Source organism: Quercus lobata, chromosome 1 (assembly GCF_001633185.2).
Source record: "Quercus lobata isolate SW786 chromosome 1, ValleyOak3.0 Primary Assembly, whole genome shotgun sequence".
Classification (NCBI taxonomy): domain Eukaryota; kingdom Viridiplantae; phylum Streptophyta; class Magnoliopsida; order Fagales; family Fagaceae; genus Quercus; species Quercus lobata.
Window position 1 is genome coordinate 25,161,158 of NC_044904.1, and position 20,707 is coordinate 25,181,864.

The window sequence follows — 20,707 nt, forward strand, 5'->3', positions numbered from 1 at the left end:
GTGCTAGTAGTGTGTTTCCTTCTTTCTTTCTTTTTCTTTATATCCTTACTGCCATTTCTGGAATTGACCCTTTACATGGACTACTGAGAATTTTGGAGTGCAGCAATTATATGATTGGTAGCTGCTTCTTGGTTTTATTGATTTGTTGAATAGTGAATAATGCTCATTCATTGCCAAGATCAACTCTGGTCTCTGGGTTTCATTAAAAAAAGAAAAAGAGAGAATCTGGTCTGTGAGTAATATAAAAATTAAATACATCAAATTCATCCTATCCTACAATTTTTTATCCCAGAAACATTGAGGTGAATTTCTATTCAACCTTTAAGGTTTCATTTTTGACTGACATTGACACATTGTGAACATGTAACAAGACAGGTGACTAATTTTGTGCTTTAGTAAGTAGCAACTCAAGTGAGTGAGTGACTCCATCTGACTACGTGAATTAAATCCTCCATTTCATATAATCATGTGCATCTTCTAAATAACTTCAATGCTATTTATGATCTGTATCAGATCCGCTTATTTTATTGAAATTTAAAATTTTTTTTTACTGAAAATATTATAGATAAAGATAAAAAATAGTTAAAATAATACAGTGAGACCCATAAATAGTACCAAAAAATGCAATGGGACCCAAAAATAGTAGCAAAAATAAGCTAAATAGTAAAATAAGCTGGCAACTTTCATCAATGCCAAACGCACGCTCCAAATTAAAAAAACCAACTTATTTTACTAGTCAGCTTATTTTTACTATTATTTATGGGGGTTCACTGTATTTTTTAGTACTATTTATGGGTCCCACTATACTATTTCAACTAATTTTTACCTTTATCTATAGTATTTTTAGTAAAAAGTTTTCAATTCCAGCAAAATAAGCAGATCCCAAAAAAATCATTTATTATGAGAAATACTAACGGATGTTCTTAGGACAATAATTAATAATTCATTAAAAAAATAATGAAAAAAAAATAATTAATATTTTGAAAGTTTTTTTCCATTGTCCTTAAAGGTACTTGTTATCATGACTATGTAATTATTATGGGTTTTACTAATATATTAATATATTACTAATATATCATGGCTGAGGTGGTGATGTAAAAATGTCAAGATATGCTCTTTCTTTTTTTTCTTTTTTTAGAGAATCTGTCAAGATATGCTTAGACCACCAATCAATGACTTTTGTAGTGGTACTCGTACTGAAGTACATGCTATCAATGGCTACAGGAATAGGATGATTTTTGTTTTAAAGTTATCTGCAGAAAAATATTCTCCTATCCACATAATTGCTAATAGCTAGAGAGTAGAGAGAACGAATATTTTCATCACGTAGAAAAATAAAAATAAAAACAATATTTTCCTTATGATTTTTTAATTTATTTTTAGGGAAGCATTATGAGTTTGTCACTTCGTTGTACGAAACTTTGGATTATAGTGACACTGATTTTACAGGTAGAATGCTTTCATCGAGGCCCATGGATCTTAGTTAACATCCTGTGGAAGCCCACTAATATCCTCAATGGCCCATTCAGTATATTGTTCAAAACAAAACAAAAAATAACATAATTAATGAGCTGGGAGCCTGGGACCATAGGCTTCCTGTGTTGTTGTCATGTACTCGTTTGTATGTTTATGGTTTTTAGTTTTTTTGTAAAAATTATTTGGAAGCCCATATTTAATGAGATATAGGGTACGGACATTTATTTGAACATACCTTCCGTTCTGTTAAATACCACTGTACTAGGCATGAGATGCTTCTAAATTTTTATGCGATCACTCCACCAAAACGGGGTGGTAAATGGTAATGGGACCGGGTAGGGATGGCAATTTAGATTCGACCCGCGGATACTCGGCCCGGTCCGACCCTAATGGGCCGGATTTTACCCGGTCCGATAATGAATAGGGTCGGGTATGGGTTTTTAAAAAAAAAAAAACTCGAAGCGGGTCCAGGTCGGGTCTGGGTTTTATTAAAAAACCCGAAACCCGACCCGATTAAGACCCGGTTATATTATATATTAAAATTACTAGATTACCCTCATATATATATATATGTATATATATATATATATATATATAGTTAAACCCTAAAATTTCATTTTCTCTCCTCAGTTCAGCCTCTCACGCCTCTCATCTCCTCAGCTCTCTCAATCACTGCCTCTCATCTCTTCATCTCTCAGTGATCTCACACGCACAGCCTGTGACAGCCACAAGTCGTATGTATAGCGTGATGAACATCACGAACTCATCAGAAAAAAGCTAGCAGGACTCCCGTTTCTGACCGATGGAAGTACCGATACCAGAATAGCTAAAGATCCTCGTCGTTCCGACAGATTTAAGAAGGGAAGGAGGCTGTTTCGTCCTCGCCGTTCCCGTTTCTCTCAAGACTCAACTTCGTTTCGTCATCGCCGTCGCCGATCTCGCAGTGTCTCCATTTTTTTTTCTTTTTTCTATTTTTTTTTTCTGGGTTCAGTTCGCCTCAATCGTGTGAATTTGTGTTTGTATTTGTGTTTGTGTTTATGATTTCTGAAAGGGAAAAATGAAAATCATAGATCTGAAAATTTTGTGGTGAAAATGTAGATCTGAAATTTGTGTCTGTGATTTCTTTGTTTGTGTTTGTGATTGTGTTTGGATCTGTGTTTCTGTTTGGATCTGAAATTTTTTTTTTTTTTTTTTTTGGGCCACGAATTGGGCCCAGTCCTTTAACGGGGCCCGGCTGAGGCGGGTCTGAGACCCGAGAAAAAAATCCGCTTAGTTAACGGGCCGGGTCCGGGCCATGGGTCTTGGCCCGCAGGTCGGGTCCGGATATAGAAAAATCCGGCCCGAACCCGACCCGTTGCCATTCCTAGGACCGGGTAAGGTTAGATCAAGGGTATCTTATTCCAATTTCATCCTCTGCTCGAGACGGTGAAAACTTGTGCAGGATAGATTAAAGACGGAGTGGATTGAAAGTATTTTATAATACATAATGAGATGTCTTAAATATTAATGAAGTTGAGATGAACATGAAAGAGGATGGGTAGTTGTGGGTAGGGCCGCTCCTAGATATTTTGGGCCTAAGGCAAGAATTAAAATGGAGTCTTTTTTATACTTATATATTAATTAAATTAATATTTATTTAATATTTTTATATTATAATATATTTCATTTAAAATCTATTATTTTATTTTTTGACAATCTCATTTTCAAATCTAGCCAAGTGTTCATGTTAGTAATATGCTTTCTAGTTGTTTCATGGTTTCTAATTTTAGAACTAATATTTTTCCAATCTCGAGTTCCTTCATTACATCGTTGGCCAGTACTTTTAGACTTAAACAACTTGCAACAAAAACAAAATACTTGGTCCATATCTTTTGAATACACTAGCCATTTTCTATCATGCTTCTCCCCATTTGTTAATATTCGAGTGTAATGAATAGTAGAAAAATGACTAGTGTCATCACCTTTAGGAAAAATTATATCATTGTCTCTAATTGGACCTCTTTCTACTAATAAATCTCTTAATTTTGTGTCAATATTTTTCCAATTACCTGGATCATAAATATTTGAAGGAATATAATTCAACATGTCATTATTATTTTCATTTTCTTCTAGTTGAACATCATTATGGTGAACTTAATCATTTGTGACATTTTCATCATTATTTTCATTTTCTTCTAAATTCTTTTGAAGTTCATTATCAAGATTTATTGTATTTCAAAATTGAACATCATTGTTATATTGCAATTGTATTATTTCATTATTTTCTAACTCTTTTTGGTGAATATCTTGCTCATTTGTGATATTTTCATTTAAATTTTTGTGTTATATTTTGTTTATTACTAATGATAAATTTATTCATTGATCTTTTTGAGACTTAATTCATTTTTCTTCTTTTTTTTTTTTTCTTTTTTAAAGTTTTTCATATCCAGATGCATATTTTTTAGTAGGCATTTCTAATCAAACAATATATTTATAAAGACTAAAATAAAATATAACTTTCAAGTGTAGAGCAAATGAGAAATAGAACCTGATTTATATAAAAAGTATTGTTGTAGTTTCACCGAATAATAACAAGTTTTTAACAATCTCAACCTGCATAAATAGAGATTTATTCATTATATTACCAATAACTAATATATATATATATATATATATATATACACACATAAACACAAGATTAAAATTAAAAATTAAAATAAAAAATAAGCACAGCCCAGCCCAGCCTAGCCAAGAAGATGCCAAGATGGCCACACAAGTCTTATTAATAAGACCCACCCACAAAAAAACATAAAACAAATCCTATTACATGTATAGCAACAACAACAAAAAACTTGAAGGCCCAAACGTGAAATGTGTAGCCATAACTCAATATATACAGCCCAGTCTTAACAAATCTAAACTAGAGAAAGTCAAGCCTTATAAGTTATACCTCAAAAGTCAAAACTCATTTTGCAGAATCAAAACGCACGAGCAACAGCGAAAAAATAAAAAGGCAATCGGCTTGGCAGTCCTCACTCCTCAAAGTTTTCAGATCAGATGCAATTGGATGATTTAGATTGGAGGAAGCTTGAGCCAAGCAGCCAGCAACAGTGGAGAGAAAGAATGAGATAGGCAAAGAGCAAGAGTTGAGAGAAAAAAGCAGAGCAAGAATGAGAAAGAGAAACAGTAAAAATTTTAGAGATTTGAGGTTTTTTATTTGTTTTGATTATTGATTGTTTTGTGGTTAATTTCTTAGACTGGATTTGTAGTTTATCTTGTTGAATTTTGGTTTGTCTAGAGGAGAATGATGTTATTTTTCAGATAATTGATGGTATTTAGACCTTTTTTTTTTTTTTTTTTTGTGCTACCAATGTTTAACCGAGTATAATAGAAATTTTGTTTTTTGGTCAAAATGATGTGCCAGATTTTTTAGATTCATTTGAAACCAATTTTTTTTCCCCTACTATCCCTTCTTTTCTAAAATTTTGGGGGCCCCCTTCCACTTGGGGGCCTTAGGCAATTGCCTAATTGGCCTAGTGGAAGGGTCAGCCCTACTTGTGGGAGTACTAACGCTGCGCTTGTTTCAGTAGAAAATCTTCAGTAAAGATATTTGTTATTGTATTTTAATGTGTTTGGTAGTGTTAGAAAAAAATATGGGTTAGACGAAAATTATCTCTTAACTTCTCTCATTTAGCTTGGAATAAGATAGAATTGTTTTCTGCTAAAATTTTCTGGGAAGCAACTCTATTTTATGCAAAGCTAAATATGGAAAACAATATCACACACAAAGTTAAATAAAGGAAGTAAAAAAATAGTTTTCTAACTCATTTTAAGGTCGCTACCAAACATAGAAAAATAAGATAATTTTCTAGAAAATGATTTTTGAAAAATTATTCATTTTCTAGAAAATGTTAATGATGAAACATTTGTTTCAAGAATGGCAAGAAAGTGTGTATCGAAAAAATAAATGATTAATAGAATAATAGAATATATGTAGAAATGATTACATATTATATATATATTCAATGCGAGCATGAGCAAAACTTGTCCCTACCTTATTACCTTTTTTGGGAGAAAAAACTTATACAATACAAGATGAGTAGGATGGAGATATATATATAATATGTATATTCAAGACGACCATGAGCAAAACTTGTCCCTACCTTATTACCTTTTTCGGGAGAAAAAACTTATACAATACAAGATGAGTAGGATGGAGCATAAATTTTTGCCATCCTTACCTCCAAACTTTCAAAAAATGTCCTCATCACCCATGGATCTTCCCTAATTTTATGTAGGTGCTTAAAATTTATGCATTATTTGATCATTAATAAGTTCAATTTTCCAAAGATATATGAATTGATTGACTTACTTGTATCGCCTTTTTATAATCTAATTATATCTTTCTTCCTTGTCATATTGATGTAGACTTCAAACCATTCGTGGTATTAAATTTGTGGAACAAAAATGTCCCTCTATTCTTTGTTATAAAAAAAAATGGTTAAATCCTCTTTAGTTTAAGTGAAATGAAAAATATTTGTTTCACTTTCATAGTTCTTGTACAGTTGTACTATCTAATAATCTTGTGGCAGGCAAAAATTAAGCAAGCTAACTTTTAATCTTACACAATTAATTTATAAAGATGAGGTGCCATTAATCAACCTTGATTACCCTTGTCAGAGTGAGTTAATCTTGAAGTAAGAGAATAAGTGTATGGAATAAATGTGAGACAAGGAAATTGAAAAACACTAGTCTTGGATTGATTAAGTTATGTTCCTTGGGAATGGTCTGAGGTATAGGTTTACACTTGTTCCTGGATTACAATGGTGTTACTTTCTTTTTTTCCTCTCTTTTGATGTTTCATGCCTCTCTTCACAGAGGCCTCTCTACCTTATATAGTAACCCAAGTTGTATCTTGGCCTTCTATTTGAGGGGCTAGGGTTTATTTCCCTTGATACTTGCCCCATCAGAGTCTTATTAGAAGGTTTCTACAGTAGGCTGTGAGTTGTGATGACATTTTTAGTGGTTATTTCTTCATTAATGCAGCCAACTAAGTGAGTTCAGAGCATTGAATGCGAAGGTGGTGGATACTTTATCTATATTCTTCACTTTCTTGCTTAAAGACTAACTTTCCCTCTCTTCCACGATTTGTGTCCGATGGTCTTCAGCATTGGACTTTGGCCATTTCGAGGACATGTTAGTATCCTCGGGGTCCTTAGGTATTCTAGTTTTCTTGGGCTTGTGGTTAAGTTGCCATATTTGCTTTGAGAATTCGTTGATAGTATTTTTCAAGGTGTGTTCTTTTGGCATTGATTTCTTCTCATTCATTCTTGTCCTCGGCTTTTCATCCTCCCACAAATCTAATTAAGACAATTTCCCCCCTCAACAAAGTTATATGGTATAACAAAAAAGTTATAATTTTAAAATTGATGTATTTATTTATATTATTAAATAATTACAAATAAATTATTTATTAAGTCATCGGTCAAATCTTGATCAGATCAGTAAACCAAAAGCCACTTCCCTTTTCGGTTCTTTGTTTGGCACAATTTTTTTTTTTTAGAAAACTGATCCAGTTTTAAAAGCCATATTTTGTCTCAAAAAAATAAATAAAATTCAAAACGTATTACATGGTGTACTTGTGGTCATAACTTATCTAAACAAGAAAAGGTTCCATGCAACAATCCAATCGTCTTTCCAACAATAGAATGGAAGCCCTTTGGAAGCTCAAAATTTAATGGAGACTCGAATTTTGATTATGGAATGTAGCTTGGGATGCTCTACCTACTGGAGAAGCCTTGGCTAGGAGATGACCTCAAAATGACTTATCTTGTGTGCTTTGCATTTTGCAACCACCCCACTGAAATTGAATCACTTATCATTCTAAGTTGGGTTTTACTAGCACCTTTGAGCTTGTAAAATGTTTGATATACCGCAAAAAATCCCTATCAATACCAAAAGAGGATTCCCATAAATTCATTTTACATATCTCCATCTTCTTCGACAAAATTTGGAGAATTCAAAACCAATCAATTTTCTCTAGATCTCATCCATGACTCAAAAAAAGTAGCAGTAAATATCAATAAGGCATATCAAGAGCACCTAGCAGCTTGGATAACCCTCAAGTCTCCCACGTCTTCCAAGTGAATGCCATCTCCTCCAAGATCAAGATACATTTTGATGTGACCGACAGAAATTTCTTCTCCAATGTAGCTGCTGTTTGTAGGAATGATTTTGTAGATGTCACTTTTGCACACAACTCACTGATGCCTCATACTGATCCTCTCATCAGAGAAGTGAATGTTACCCTCTTAGAGCACTCACAGCAGCGGTGCTAAATAGCTATATTGCTATTTTTTAGCACCACTGATCACAAAAGAAGAGTACAGCAGTGGAGCTATAAGCAAAATTTTTTGCTTCTCAGCTACAGTGCACATCTAAAGATAGACGTGCACTATAGCTCAAAGTTAAAAAAAAAAAAAAAAATTGTGTTCACACTATGATTAGTATATTTTATTTATTTTTTCTTTCTCCTCCTTCCCCATTTCTACCCGTTGCTCCTCTCTCCCCTCAGTCGGTCCTCAACACTCTTCATTTCTTCCCAACTTCAATTCCTCCACTCACCACCGACAACGCTGACCCAAGCCTCTACCCAACGCTGACAACACCGACCCAAGCCCAGCGCCAACAATGCCGACCCAAGCCCCTGCCCAGCGCCGACAATGCCGATTGATCTCTTCGTTCTCCGCCCCTATCTCTATGCTATCTCATTTTTCCTCTACTTTGTCTCTTAATCTTTCTCCGTCTCTGCCGTCCATCTCTCTATTCTCTTTGCTGTGATTGAGTTTTTTTTTTTTTTTCATATGGGTTTGGTGGCTATGGTGGTGGTGGTTGATTTTGGCTATGGTAGTGGTGGTGGATGATTTTGAAAGTGGGTTTGTGGATTTTGGTTGTGGTGGTGGTGGATGATTTTGGCTTTGGCAGTGGGTTTTGTGGATTTTGGATATGAGTTTTGTGGTTTATGGTTGTGGTTGTAGTTGTGGTTGTGGCAGTGGCAGTGGGTTGTGGTTGTGGTTGTCATGGCTGGTGGTTTGTGGTGACTGGTGGTGATGGGGTTATGATTGTGGTTGTGGTTTTGTTATGTTGTGTTGTGGTTGCCAAAGTAGAGTGGTGGTTGTGGCCGATGGTGGTGGTGGTGGTTGTGGCTGTGACTGATGATAGAGGTGGTTGTGGTTGGTGTTGGTGTTGTGGATGTTTTTTAGGTAGTGAGATATATTATTTTATTGTAGAAGATATATTATTTTATTGTGTTGAAAACTAAAATAGATCCACTACTGCAGCATGTGTATAGGTAAAATAGATAAAGTAACTTTTGGTGGAGCTAAAAAGCTAAATTTTTAGCTCCACTGATGTGGATGCTCTGCATTAAAATTGGTTGCTCATCATAATATCTCATTTGTCCTGTTTGAAGGGAATTCAAAACCTATGATACCTGAATGGATGGTTTTATGTCTATTACCAGTTCTTCCTCCGAAGTTGAGACCGATCATTCAGATAGATAGGGTAAACTAATGAGCTCGATTGACAATCTGCAATCTCTTTCTCCCATTGTTTTATATATCCTACTGGAAGTTATGCCCATTGTTTCGGGAATTCTAGCCTTTTACCCCTATTTTTCAAAATATTTGGCAATATGCCCTGTTTCCAAACTATTTAGATCTGTGCCCCTATTACGAAACTTGATTTTATTAAAATCGAGTTTCAATCAAAAAACTTGATTGGTAGAAAATCGAGTATAGGGCGATGCAACTTTAAAAAAAAAAAAAAAAAAAAAAAAAAAAAAAAAAAAAAAAAAAAAAAAATCGCATGGAACTCGAGTTCATGGAGCTTGAGTTCCATATAAACGCCACTATAGGTCTCCATGAAACGCAGCTATAGGTAAAATTATAAAAAAATAAATAAAAAATAAAAATAAAAAAAAAAAATTGCATGGAACTCAATTTCCTTGAACTCAAAACTCGAGTTCCATGCAAATTTTTTTTTTTTTTTTTATTAAGTTTGATCAGCCCAAAACCTATTGCTATGTTCAGATCATGCTATAGTGGTGTTTTAAAGGGAACTCGAGCTTCATGAACTCGAGTTCCATGCAAGTTTTTTTTTTATTTTTTTTATTTTTAAGTTTGATCGGACATAACTCGATTTTAAACTAATTGAGTTCTTCATTGAAACTCGATTTTGAGGAAATCGAGTTTCAAAACGGGGGCACAAACTTAAATAGTTTGGAAATAGGGGCATATTGCCAAATATTTTGAAAAATAGGGGTAAAAGGCTAGAATTCCCCCATTGTTTCTTATTCTTTAAAATCACTATTTGGGAGAGAAGTTTGAGTAATGTTGTTTGTAGTTTTTTGAAATATGTGTGGGTAAAAAAATATATAAAAAAATGTGTAATATTATTTAAAAATTGAAAATAGTTGCTTGAAATGCCATACCGAATGGGCCTTAGGCTGCGTTTGAATCGGCTTCAAACCAATTTCAGAAATCAATTTCTGGAAAATGCATGCGTTTGGCTGTCACGGAAAACATTATTTTCCGGAAAATGATTTCCTGTTGACCGAAATTTTCAGTTTGACCACGGAAATGAATTTCTGCCTTCATTTTCACTTCAAAGGATTTCCGAAAAAAGAGAGAGAGAGAGAGAGAGAGCGCGCGCGCGCTAGAGGAGAAGACCAGTCCGAGCTCCAGTCCGCGCCGATCTCCAGTCCGAGCCCCAGTCCACGCGCGCGAGAGGATAAGACCAGTCCGACGACGGCGATCGACACTTCGCGAGATCGCGCCCTCGATCGCGATCTCGCCTTCGCGAGATCGCGTCGGATCGAGATCGCGATCGACGGCGCGATCTCGCGAAGCGTCGACCGCGATCTCGCGAAGGCGAGATCGCGCCATCGCGAGATCGCGACGTTGATCGCGATCTCGCCTTCGCGCGATCTCGCGAACGCGATCGGGTTTTCTGGATTTGTGTTTTTTGGGTTGTGGCTTGTGTCTGGATTTGTGTTTTCCTTTCTTCTTTTCCAAACACTAGAAAATATTTTCCGGAAAATTTTTTAAATGCAACCAAACACACAGAAATATTTTCCTTTTCCAGAAATTAACATTTCCGGAAAATATGTATTTTCTGAAAAACGTTTTACGGCAACCAAACATAGCCTTAGTAACCTTAATTACTCTGCTTACAAATTATCTTGTTGAGCTACTTTTTATAAATGAGATGAGCCTATAGTTTTCGCTTCTATTCTTAATTGGGCTTCTTACTCAGAACTTAGATATGGACTTGGGCCCTCCCCCTCTCCTATCTTTTACTCAGAACTTAGATACGACTTACGAGCTTGGGCTTGAGTCTTTTACTCAAAACTTAGATATATATTATCAAATATTAAAAAACATGACTTGTCGAAAGTGTAAAATCATAATGGTTAATCCACGGCCGTTCAATACACGAAATGTAATAACCTATGGATGACTTTTGTTTTTTTCATCTTGCCCTTTCGATTAAAGAAGGAAAAAACTTGGAAATTTAAAAAAGTTACATTTTTGTTTTCCTCTCTCTAATCAAATGGTTGAGAATTGCATGGGATTTGCCGATTTGGATCCTTGTTAATTGGCAACCACACTCTCAAATGTTGAGCACTGAGCAGCACAAACCCAATCCATTTCTAATCCCTTTCAAAATGGACGTACAGTATCCGTGTCATTTTATATTTTGACGTAAACAGCCCATCAAATCAATAATAGCGTGTGGAGTGGAAAGTACAGGCTCTTCAAGTCCACAATCTGATTCAATATATCTTGAGATTTAGTAACGGTTTACCCAAAAAAAAAAAGAGATTTAGAGGCCGTTTGGTTTGTATTTTTAAAACACAGTGTTCAGTGTTTAAACACTGAACACTGGTGTTCAAAAATAAAAACATGCGTTTGGTAACATATCTATGTTCAGTGTTGCTTGAAAATTGTTGTTGAAAATATAGTTTTTAAATGATACTTTTTGAAATCACCCGTGGCCTCTTTTTAAACAACAAACAACATTTTTTTGATAGGAAGTGGCAGTATCGTAAATACCTTCAAACACTGTGGGGACCACTTGATGTGACATATCCGTGTCACGTCTCTTCCTCTCATCAGGCCATCTGTCCTCATCAAATAAAAAAATTTATTTTGTATAGGATAAATGTCAGTCTTTTTTTAAATTAAACACACACATACCAGTTTCTCAAAAAAAAAAAAAACACACACACACACACACATACCAAACACATATTTATATTTTTCGAACACTGAAACATGTTATTTAAATTATGATACCAAACACTTTTTTTTGTTTTATAAACAATAAAATACGTTTTTCAACAACACTTTTTAAACCACAATTTTCACATCTTTTTAAACAACAATTTTTAAACTCTATGACCAAACGGGCCCTTAGTAACCAGTGGCCTCTAATTATCCCCCCAAAACAAAAAAAATAGACTGCCACTTACAGCAGGAGCCACATATATATCTAGTTGGTGACCAACCAGAGATATACCAAAACACCTTTCATGCTATGCAATCGCTGATCACGAGAGTCAGAGAGCGAGAGATCATACAATTTGTTTCATGGCGTGGATTGCTTGAAGTTGATGAGGAATCGACATGAGACATTGGATTGGATTGGATTGAAATATCGAATATCGACGAAATCATCGTCACATCATAAAAACAAAATCCAAGAAAAAAGACATGTAGGGGAATCGAATGGAATTCACGTGACTTATCTTGTGAGTGTCCTTTTGTTGGCTTCTGTTCCTTTGGATTTTCTGCCCTACTACCACATGTTCTTCATGCATGTACGTTTGAACATTGAATGCTCGTTTACTTCAAAAATATCATAGAAACAACAAAGAAATTTCAGATTATATGGTTAGAGATTTCTAGTATTGTTATTTAAGTGTTGTAAAAATATATATAAATTAAAAAATATTGTAAAAATACATGTTTCAATGTTTAAATATTGAAAACCGTTGTTTAAACATCGATACCAAACACTCCTTTCTCATTAACGGCCACTTAAAACTCAAGGGCCCAACTAGCTAGATGATGATGTGAAGGGGATTTTGATCCGGACTTGTACTTGGTTTCCATCCAGGAACAATGAAAAGTAATTAGGACCTTAACTTTTGAATGCATGGTAGCTAAAGACTGTGGACTATGGTGATGTGAAGGGGATTTTGATCCGGACTTGTACTTGGTTTCCATCCATGAACAATGAAAAGTAATTAGGACCTTAACTTTTGAATACATGGTAGCTAAAGACTGTGGACTATGGTGGGGTATGAGACCAAAAATGTCTTTCACTTCAAACTCCAAATTAATTATCTATTATTTTTCGTATTAAACTCTTTTAAATTTTACAAATTTTTCCAAAATGCATCTTGTATATGTTTTAAAAAACCCAAATTCGTACCAAATCCTCCTGTTTATCTTTTCATAAGTTTGGTCAAAATCAAATCAAGTCAAGTTAATCTAAAATTAAACACCTAATATATTGTTTAAAAAAAAATTAAGTATTCTACACTAGATTGAGTAATATTTTAAGAGAGACATATAGACACAATTACTTTTATAATATAAACCATGCCATATTTTGTGTAAAGAAAATTAATAACTGGCCGGGTCGGGTTTGGAAAAAATATTTTGGAGAGAAATTCGTGTTCACATACTTAAAATTAAAAATCCTTTCAAAACCCTAATCAAACTCATCCCAAATGGAATTAAGAAGCAAAAAAACTCAAACTGCTATTATTAGAGTCGGTTTGGGTCCAAAATCTCGCACAACTAGACACATTGCCACCCAGTGTTGAGTGAACCCATAGATAATTACTTATCATAACCTTGATCTGCCCTCTAATTACCACACTTGCAAATTAGCAAGGTACAGTCATTCAGAGGGTCTCTCAGCCATACTATTATCACAATAATTAAGCCTTTTTATTAATGTAACTCTATTACTTATCCAAAAAAAAAAATGTAACTACTATTAAGACATATATTCCATGCTTTAATTTGATATTCCATATGTCTTGATTCTTGAACAATGCCGATTGCCTAACACCTTAATGCTTGGCTGAATTTTGGTCACTTTATTACCTCCTCAATAATGGAAAAAATTCCCAAAATCTTATTCATCATGCTTGACCGACGAGTAATAGGTTTACTACCACAACAATTTTTACAACTTTGATTACAACTCAACTATTTGACGAGATGTAAGTAGTAGAAAAAAAATGATAGATCTAAATGAATCTATAATTTCACAACTTATAAGTAATAATGTGAACAAATTGTGAAAATAATTGTAGTACTAGACAGAAATAGTTGAAGTACCGACTGCGAAATTTCTGACATAGGGCACATGAAATGAACACACATGGCAAATGGTAAGATAATTTTTACAAATCAAACGAGAGGTAGGCCACCAGGTGGGATAACAAAAGCAACATCTGCGAAAGTGTTAATATATTTATTTCCATACCGACTTCATCATCTAACCAAAATTTAAAAAACTAGAATATCACTGCCAGTCAGTCAATGATGATGCGCAGGCAGTGAATGCAAATCTACTGGTAAACCGTAAAATGCAGTAGCAGACAGTCCAACTTGATCCTCACACTCTAATGTCAAACCTAATTGTCTTTTATCGGTGTAAGTTTTGCTTGACCAAAGATAGTATATTATTGTAAAAATCTTATAGTTCAAACCAGTAACAGATATTGGCCGTTCATCCATTATTCAAGTCATTAATATTAATTTTTTTTCTAATTTTTTTTTTTATGAATAATGTTATCGATACAAATTTTTGTATTAAAAAAAATTTACAAAAAAATTTACAAAATACTGATTTGATGAATAGTTATTGATAAATGAAAAAATAATGTTAATAATGGGCTTAGATAAAAACTAATAAAAAGTTGGTCAATTTGTAAAAATATTATAAAACAGTTTGTAGCTGTAACATTAATTTTTTTTTTTTATTACTATTACTAAATAAATAAATAAAATGAACCGCAAATACAAATATGGAGTAGTTAAAAAGGAGATTAATCCGCTAATTCCACTCTTAAGATTCATTCAATCCTTGAAATAATTCTCTCAATATCATGTAAATTTTTGAAATAAAAAACATCAAATAAATTTCTGTGGTGGAACAAAATATCTCAAAGTTCAACCAACTGTCAATGTATAAAAATAAAATCTAGTATATCCTTTTACTAGTGCCCTCGTCATGTTAGACTTCACTTTATATCCTATTATAAATTTTTTGAAATGAATCTAGTTACATATAAGCAAGGATATGAAAATTTTATACACATCATAGATTTTTTTTTTATATACCAAATATATAAAAGTTTACCAAAAATTTGAAATATAAAATTTTATACACATTAAAAAAATTTAATCCAAAAATGTCCTATTATATATGTATATATAGAACATTTTGTATCAATATTTTAATTAATATTTTTTAATCATAATTATGTCATTTTAATCATAAGTAATATTTTTTAGAACATTTTGTATCAATCTTTTATGTAAAATAATTTAGAGATTATAGGGTTATAGTTTATTAATAGTTTTGAAAATTATGAAATATTTAATTCTTTAAATAAAAAAAATTAAAAAAAAAAAAGAAGGAAAATTAAGAAGGATTACCTGTTTATACATTAAAGATATTGAATTATGAAGGTCAAGCTATCAGCAACGGCAAGTCGTACCGAATGCACTAGTATGTCCTTAGTCCTTACTTTGTGAAATTGAAATTGTTGACTGGCAGTCTAGTCTATAACCGCTCTTATTACCAGTTACCACACGTTTATCACACGGCGGCCAATATTTGCACGGTTTTATATATTTGGCCAATAAGATTGTAAAGTTTTTTATAGTTTCAAATTTCAAATTGGCACTTGAAAAGCTGCCTTATTAATATTATCATACTTTGCTGTTTGCATAATTGTCAAGTGGAAGACTCCCAGGTGACAGGACAGAAATGGACCGCGTTTTTTTTTTTGGTTTAAACAAAGTGTGATATTGGAATATCATTGTTTGCTTTTGACTAAAATAATAGCTCGACACTCTTTTCAATTGGGTGTTGAGAAACACTTCAAAATTTAAAAAAAGTGAGTGCGCTGGCTGGTGCTGAAAATAGTAAAATCTCTATCATTTCTTAGACTAATTTTCTTGATTCTTCCTTAGTTCTTAATTTAGACACCTTCTTTACTTACCTACTAAGTAATGAATTTGTTCTTATTAACACAGTATGGTAACTGTAGTACAGTTCCCTTACTAATTTCCATTATATCCGCCTGTTTTTTTGACATCGAACAATTGTTTAGGCATATATATAGAAATACAGCAAAGAAATAGTTATTGTTAAAACTTCTTAGCGGTTCTAGAACCAAAAACTATTCCACAACTTTTTGCTATAATTCTATCTTAGTAGACGGTGAGTTGTTGTTTGTTACTTATACATAAATCTACAATTTTTTCTTTACCATACCCTTCGCCAAAAAAGAATAGTGTTAATAGCTCATGCTACTAGATTTTTTTTTTTTTTTTTTTTACTTCTTTTAAGGCAACTTCATTAATTCTCCTCGTGTGGTAATTCACAAACAAAACGTGGCAATTTCTTCCACTAAAATCTCTATCATTTCTTAGACTAATTTTCTTGATTCTTCCTGAGTTCTTAACTTAGACACCTTCTTTACTTACCTAATAAGTAATGAATTTGTTCTTATTAACCCTATATGGTAACTGTAGTACAGGTCACTTACTAATTTCCATTATATCCGCCTGTTTTTTTGACATCGAACAATTGTTTAGGCATATATATATATAGAAATACAGCAAAGAAATAGTTATTCTTAAAGCTTCTTAGTGGTTCTAGAACCAAAAACTATTCCACAATTCTTTGCTATAATGCTATCTTGGTAGACGGTGAGCTGTTGTTCGTTGCTTATACATAAATCCACAATTTTTTCTTTACCATACAGTTTGCCAAAAAAGAGTTGTGTAATAGCTTATGGTACTAATTTTTTTTTTTTACTTCTTTTAAGGCCACTTTATTAATTCTCCTTATGTAGTAATTCACAAACAAAACGTGGCAATTTCTTATACTAAGAGTCCGTTTGGATACAACTTATCTTTACTGAAAATTGAAAATACTGTAATAAAATAATTTTTAAATGTGTTAATAGTGCCGTGAAATCCACCGGTGTGATGAAAAGGGGTTGAAAAGTCAAATATATATGGCTACTGTTCATGAATAGTATCATGAACAGTGAAATTTGTCCCTCTGAAACACGTGCTGCAGCAGAGAAAAAAAAAAAAAAAGCAAACGCAAAACGCAACAAATGCCAGACCCAAACAAATACTAAAATCTGTATTTTAGTCAACATTTTCAAATGAAAAATGTTACCATATATAATATTTTCATAATAAATAATAAGTAATAAGTTGTTATTAATTTTAATTTAAATTAAATATTAAATAACTTTTTTATCCACTCATAACTACCAATAAAAACCTATTTCCTAAAATTTATCATAAAAGTGTAGCATCATTTCTCTTCTCAAATAAATTGCTAAATATGAGCACAAAAATTTTATTTAAAAAAAAAACACTGTCGCTTATAATAGTGTTCTGCCACACGCATCAGTGTAGATAGCGTTGAACCGCGGACGGCACCATCGCGGCAAGTGTTGAAAAGTCTGTGTGACCGTGTCCACATACAATAGGCGACGTGGATAAAATCACTGACAAGTAACTGAAATATCACACCTTACTGTCAACTTAGTTTTCCACATCTTATCTGACGCGTGGATAGCGTCACTGTTAACCATAATTTTAAAATTCAAACAAAAAGTAAAAGCTAAAAAAAACAAAAAAACGACCATAAAAAATTGAAATAAAGGTACATTCTTCCTAGATACTTCTTTAAAGAACTTGTTCCTCCTCTCTATTAGAACCACTCACGAAACTTTCACCGCTAAGCACGCATTTCAGTCTTCATATTTTTCTACAACGTTCTCAACAACAACAACAACAACTTCTTCAACAAACAAAACGAAAACATTTGAAAAACCGAAATAATTAACTGTTTCTTCTTCAAGGGACCTTTTTTTGTTTTCGAAATTTTTGCGGATTTGTTTTTCGTTTTCAGTTCTTTTTTCAAATTCTGATCGAACCACAGGTGTTCGATCTCTGGACTATTATCGCTAAATCTAATGCCAGAGATCGAAAATGCTCCCAACAACAATGCGTTGTTTGGGAAATACGAGCTGGGAAGGCTTTTGGGATGCGGTGCCTTCGCTAAGGTTTACCACGCACGCAATGTCAGTACCGGACAAAGCGTGGCGATTAAGATCATCAACAAGAAGAAGATCGCGGGTACGAGTTTGATGTCTAATATCAAGCGCGAGATCTCGATTATGCGCAACCTCAGTCATCCAAATATTGTCAAACTCTATGAAGTGCTCGCTTCGAAAACCAAGATCTACTTCGTGTTGGAGTTCGTCAAAGGCGGCGAGTTATTCGCTAAGGTCGCTAAAGGCCGATTCACCGAAGATCTCAGCCGGAAGTACTTCCAGCAGCTCATATCCGCCGTCGGATTCTGCCACTCGCGCGGCATCTTCCACCGCGATCTCAAGCCGGAGAATCTCCTCCTCGACGAGAGCGGCAGCCTGAAAGTCTCCGATTTCGGACTCTCCGCCGTCAAGGAGCAGATCCGACCCGACGGGCTCTTGCACACTCTGTGCGGCACGCCTGCTTACGTGGCGCCGGAGATTTTGACGAAGAGAGGCTACGACGGCGCGATGATCGACGTTTGGTCGTGCGGCGTCATTTTGTACGTCCTGAACGCCGGTTATTTGCCGTTTAACGATCCCAACCTGATGGCGATGTACAAGAAGATTTACAAAGGAGAGTACCGGTGTCCGAAGTGGTTTTCCTCGGATCTGAGGCGGTTCCTGTCTCGGCTTTTGGACACGAATCCCGAGAAGAGGATTACCATTGATGAGATGTTGAGGGACCCATGGTTTAAGAAAGGGTACAAGGAAGTGAATTTCTACGACGAGGAGGTTAAGGTGGAGGAGTTCAAGGTTACAGAATTGAACGCCTTTGATATCATTTCGTTCTCGTCGGGTTTGAACTTGTCTGGTTTGTTCGACGACTCGTGTAACTCGAGCGACAGTGGGCTACAGCGATTCGTGTCCACCGAGTCGCCGGAGAAGATCGTGGAGAAAATTGAGGACTTCGCGAAGGTGGAGAAGTTGAAGGTGAAGAGCAAGAAAGATTGGGGCGTGGAGCTGGGAGGGCAGAGTGGTAATTTGGTGTTTGGTGTCGATGTTTACCGGTTAACGGAGAAGCTGGTGGTGGTGGAGGCTAAAAAAAGAGGCGGCGACACCGGTTGTTACAAAGATATGTGGAAGAACAAGCTTAGACCTCAACTCAATGGCTTATCATTATCAATGGCAATGTCTCCTCAACCTGAAACTTCCCAGATTGCCGGTTGCTAAATATGTTCATTTTGTCATTCCCATGTCATTCAAAAACAAAACATTCATGGTGAGGAACCCCGGAAATACGGGTGTGTTGTATGTTAGCACAGTGTAAAATATATTTCTAAGTAAGGATATAATTATGGTGGTGTATTTCGGTGTTTGTGTTTTTTTTTTTTTTTTTTTGTATGTGGAATAAAATATTATATCCCACTTAAAAAATAGGTCTAGTTTGTGATGGAGTTTCAGTTTTCAACGTAACAGCAGCTCTGTAGTTCTGTTCTGTTTCTGGATATCTTTGTGTACATGAGAACAACAACAGTGATGGACTAATTAATAATTACACTGATCGCAGATTTCTTAGTTCTCTTGCATAATTTTTGTTCTATTTTTACTGTGTTAAGATTTTTGTTTGATTTCTGTGATTTTATATCTGAGTTCACAGACATAGTAATAAATCAAATCTTTGAAGGTTGTATCAATTTTATTAAGGAATATTGTATGTTTCTTGGCTTTAGTGGATAATAAAGATTATTCCTTTACCACCAAAAAAAAAAAAAAAGGGTTTAGGCAAAGAAAGGGATCCGAAATATTTAAATAAAAAACAGTCAATTTTATGACTCATAAAGCATTCACATTTCAAAATTTTATCCCATCCTATTTTACTATTTCAAAAAGTTATTTTATAAATTATATTATACAATTTTACAATACTTTCAACATCCTAACTTTTGTTTTACAATATAGCACATTAAAATAATATTTCTACACAATAAAATAATATATCCTAAAATCCAAATAAAAACAAAAACCCAAAACCTAAAAGGCTGGTGAGAGAGATAAATTGATAAAGTAAGTGAATAAAATATATATATATATATATATATATAATTTAAAAGAATTGAACTTTTAAGGTAAAATTACATTGTAGTACTATTGCAAATTTTTTTACAATAGTTAGTTTTTACAAGTCTGAATGTGTAGGGGTTTTGAACTTTTATACTAAATTTTCTTTACATATGGCATATGTCATTCCTAACGTGAATGCTCTTAGTAAACATCATTCATGCTCTAAAACAATACTGATAACATAAAATTTTAACAAACAATGTTACTCTCTAAGACTACTATGGTAAGTACCTAGCGTTTAAAGTCTACCATTTTTTCTACTTTTTCAGTTGCACCAATTGTTTATGTTATGTTATCCTTTATGCAAGAATTCTAGCCGATAGAAAACTCCCATGTATATAGATAAGACAAACACCAAACAACGCCGATCCACCAAACCCACACCACAAAACACCGAATCGAACCACTAGCAGTGCCGATCCACCAAACCCACATCACAAAACACCAGATCGGACCACCAGCAATGTCGATCCACCAAACCCACATCATGAAACACCACAAAACACAAACCCACATAAATAGAGTAGAGAGAAAGATCGAAGCAATGCACAGCCCACAGGATCCTCGAGAGCTTCGATGATTTCGTCTCCGGCGCTGGTGAGGAAGGTTTCAGGATGGTTACGGGTGGGAAGGAGAGAGCAGCGATGAGATAGAGAGAAGTGGGAGTGGAGAATGGAGAGGAGAGAAATGAGAAGTTTTTTTTGAGAATGAAGAGTTAGGCACGGCGTGAGATAGGGAGAAATAAATTATTTTTTT

General features: G+C 34.2%; 1 protein-coding gene across 1 annotated transcript; it reads left to right on the top strand.

Annotated features, from left to right (window-relative positions):
* The first annotated feature begins 17,464 nt into the window (after positions 1 to 17,464).
* On the top strand, positions 17,465 to 19,405 carry LOC115984768 (CBL-interacting serine/threonine-protein kinase 11). The gene has a single exon (XM_031107780.1). It carries the CDS (start codon positions 17,771 to 17,773, stop codon positions 19,058 to 19,060), a length of 1,290 nt encoding a protein of 429 aa, XP_030963640.1. The 5' UTR covers positions 17,465 to 17,770; the 3' UTR covers positions 19,061 to 19,405.
* The last annotated feature ends 1,302 nt before the right edge of the window (positions 19,406 to 20,707 follow it).

Bases quoted from the DNA above. Each gene is read 5' to 3' on its own strand.
- LOC115984768 (XM_031107780.1), top strand. From the start codon at position 17,771: ATGCCAGAGATCGAAAATGCTCCCAACAACAATGCGTTGTTTGGGAAA.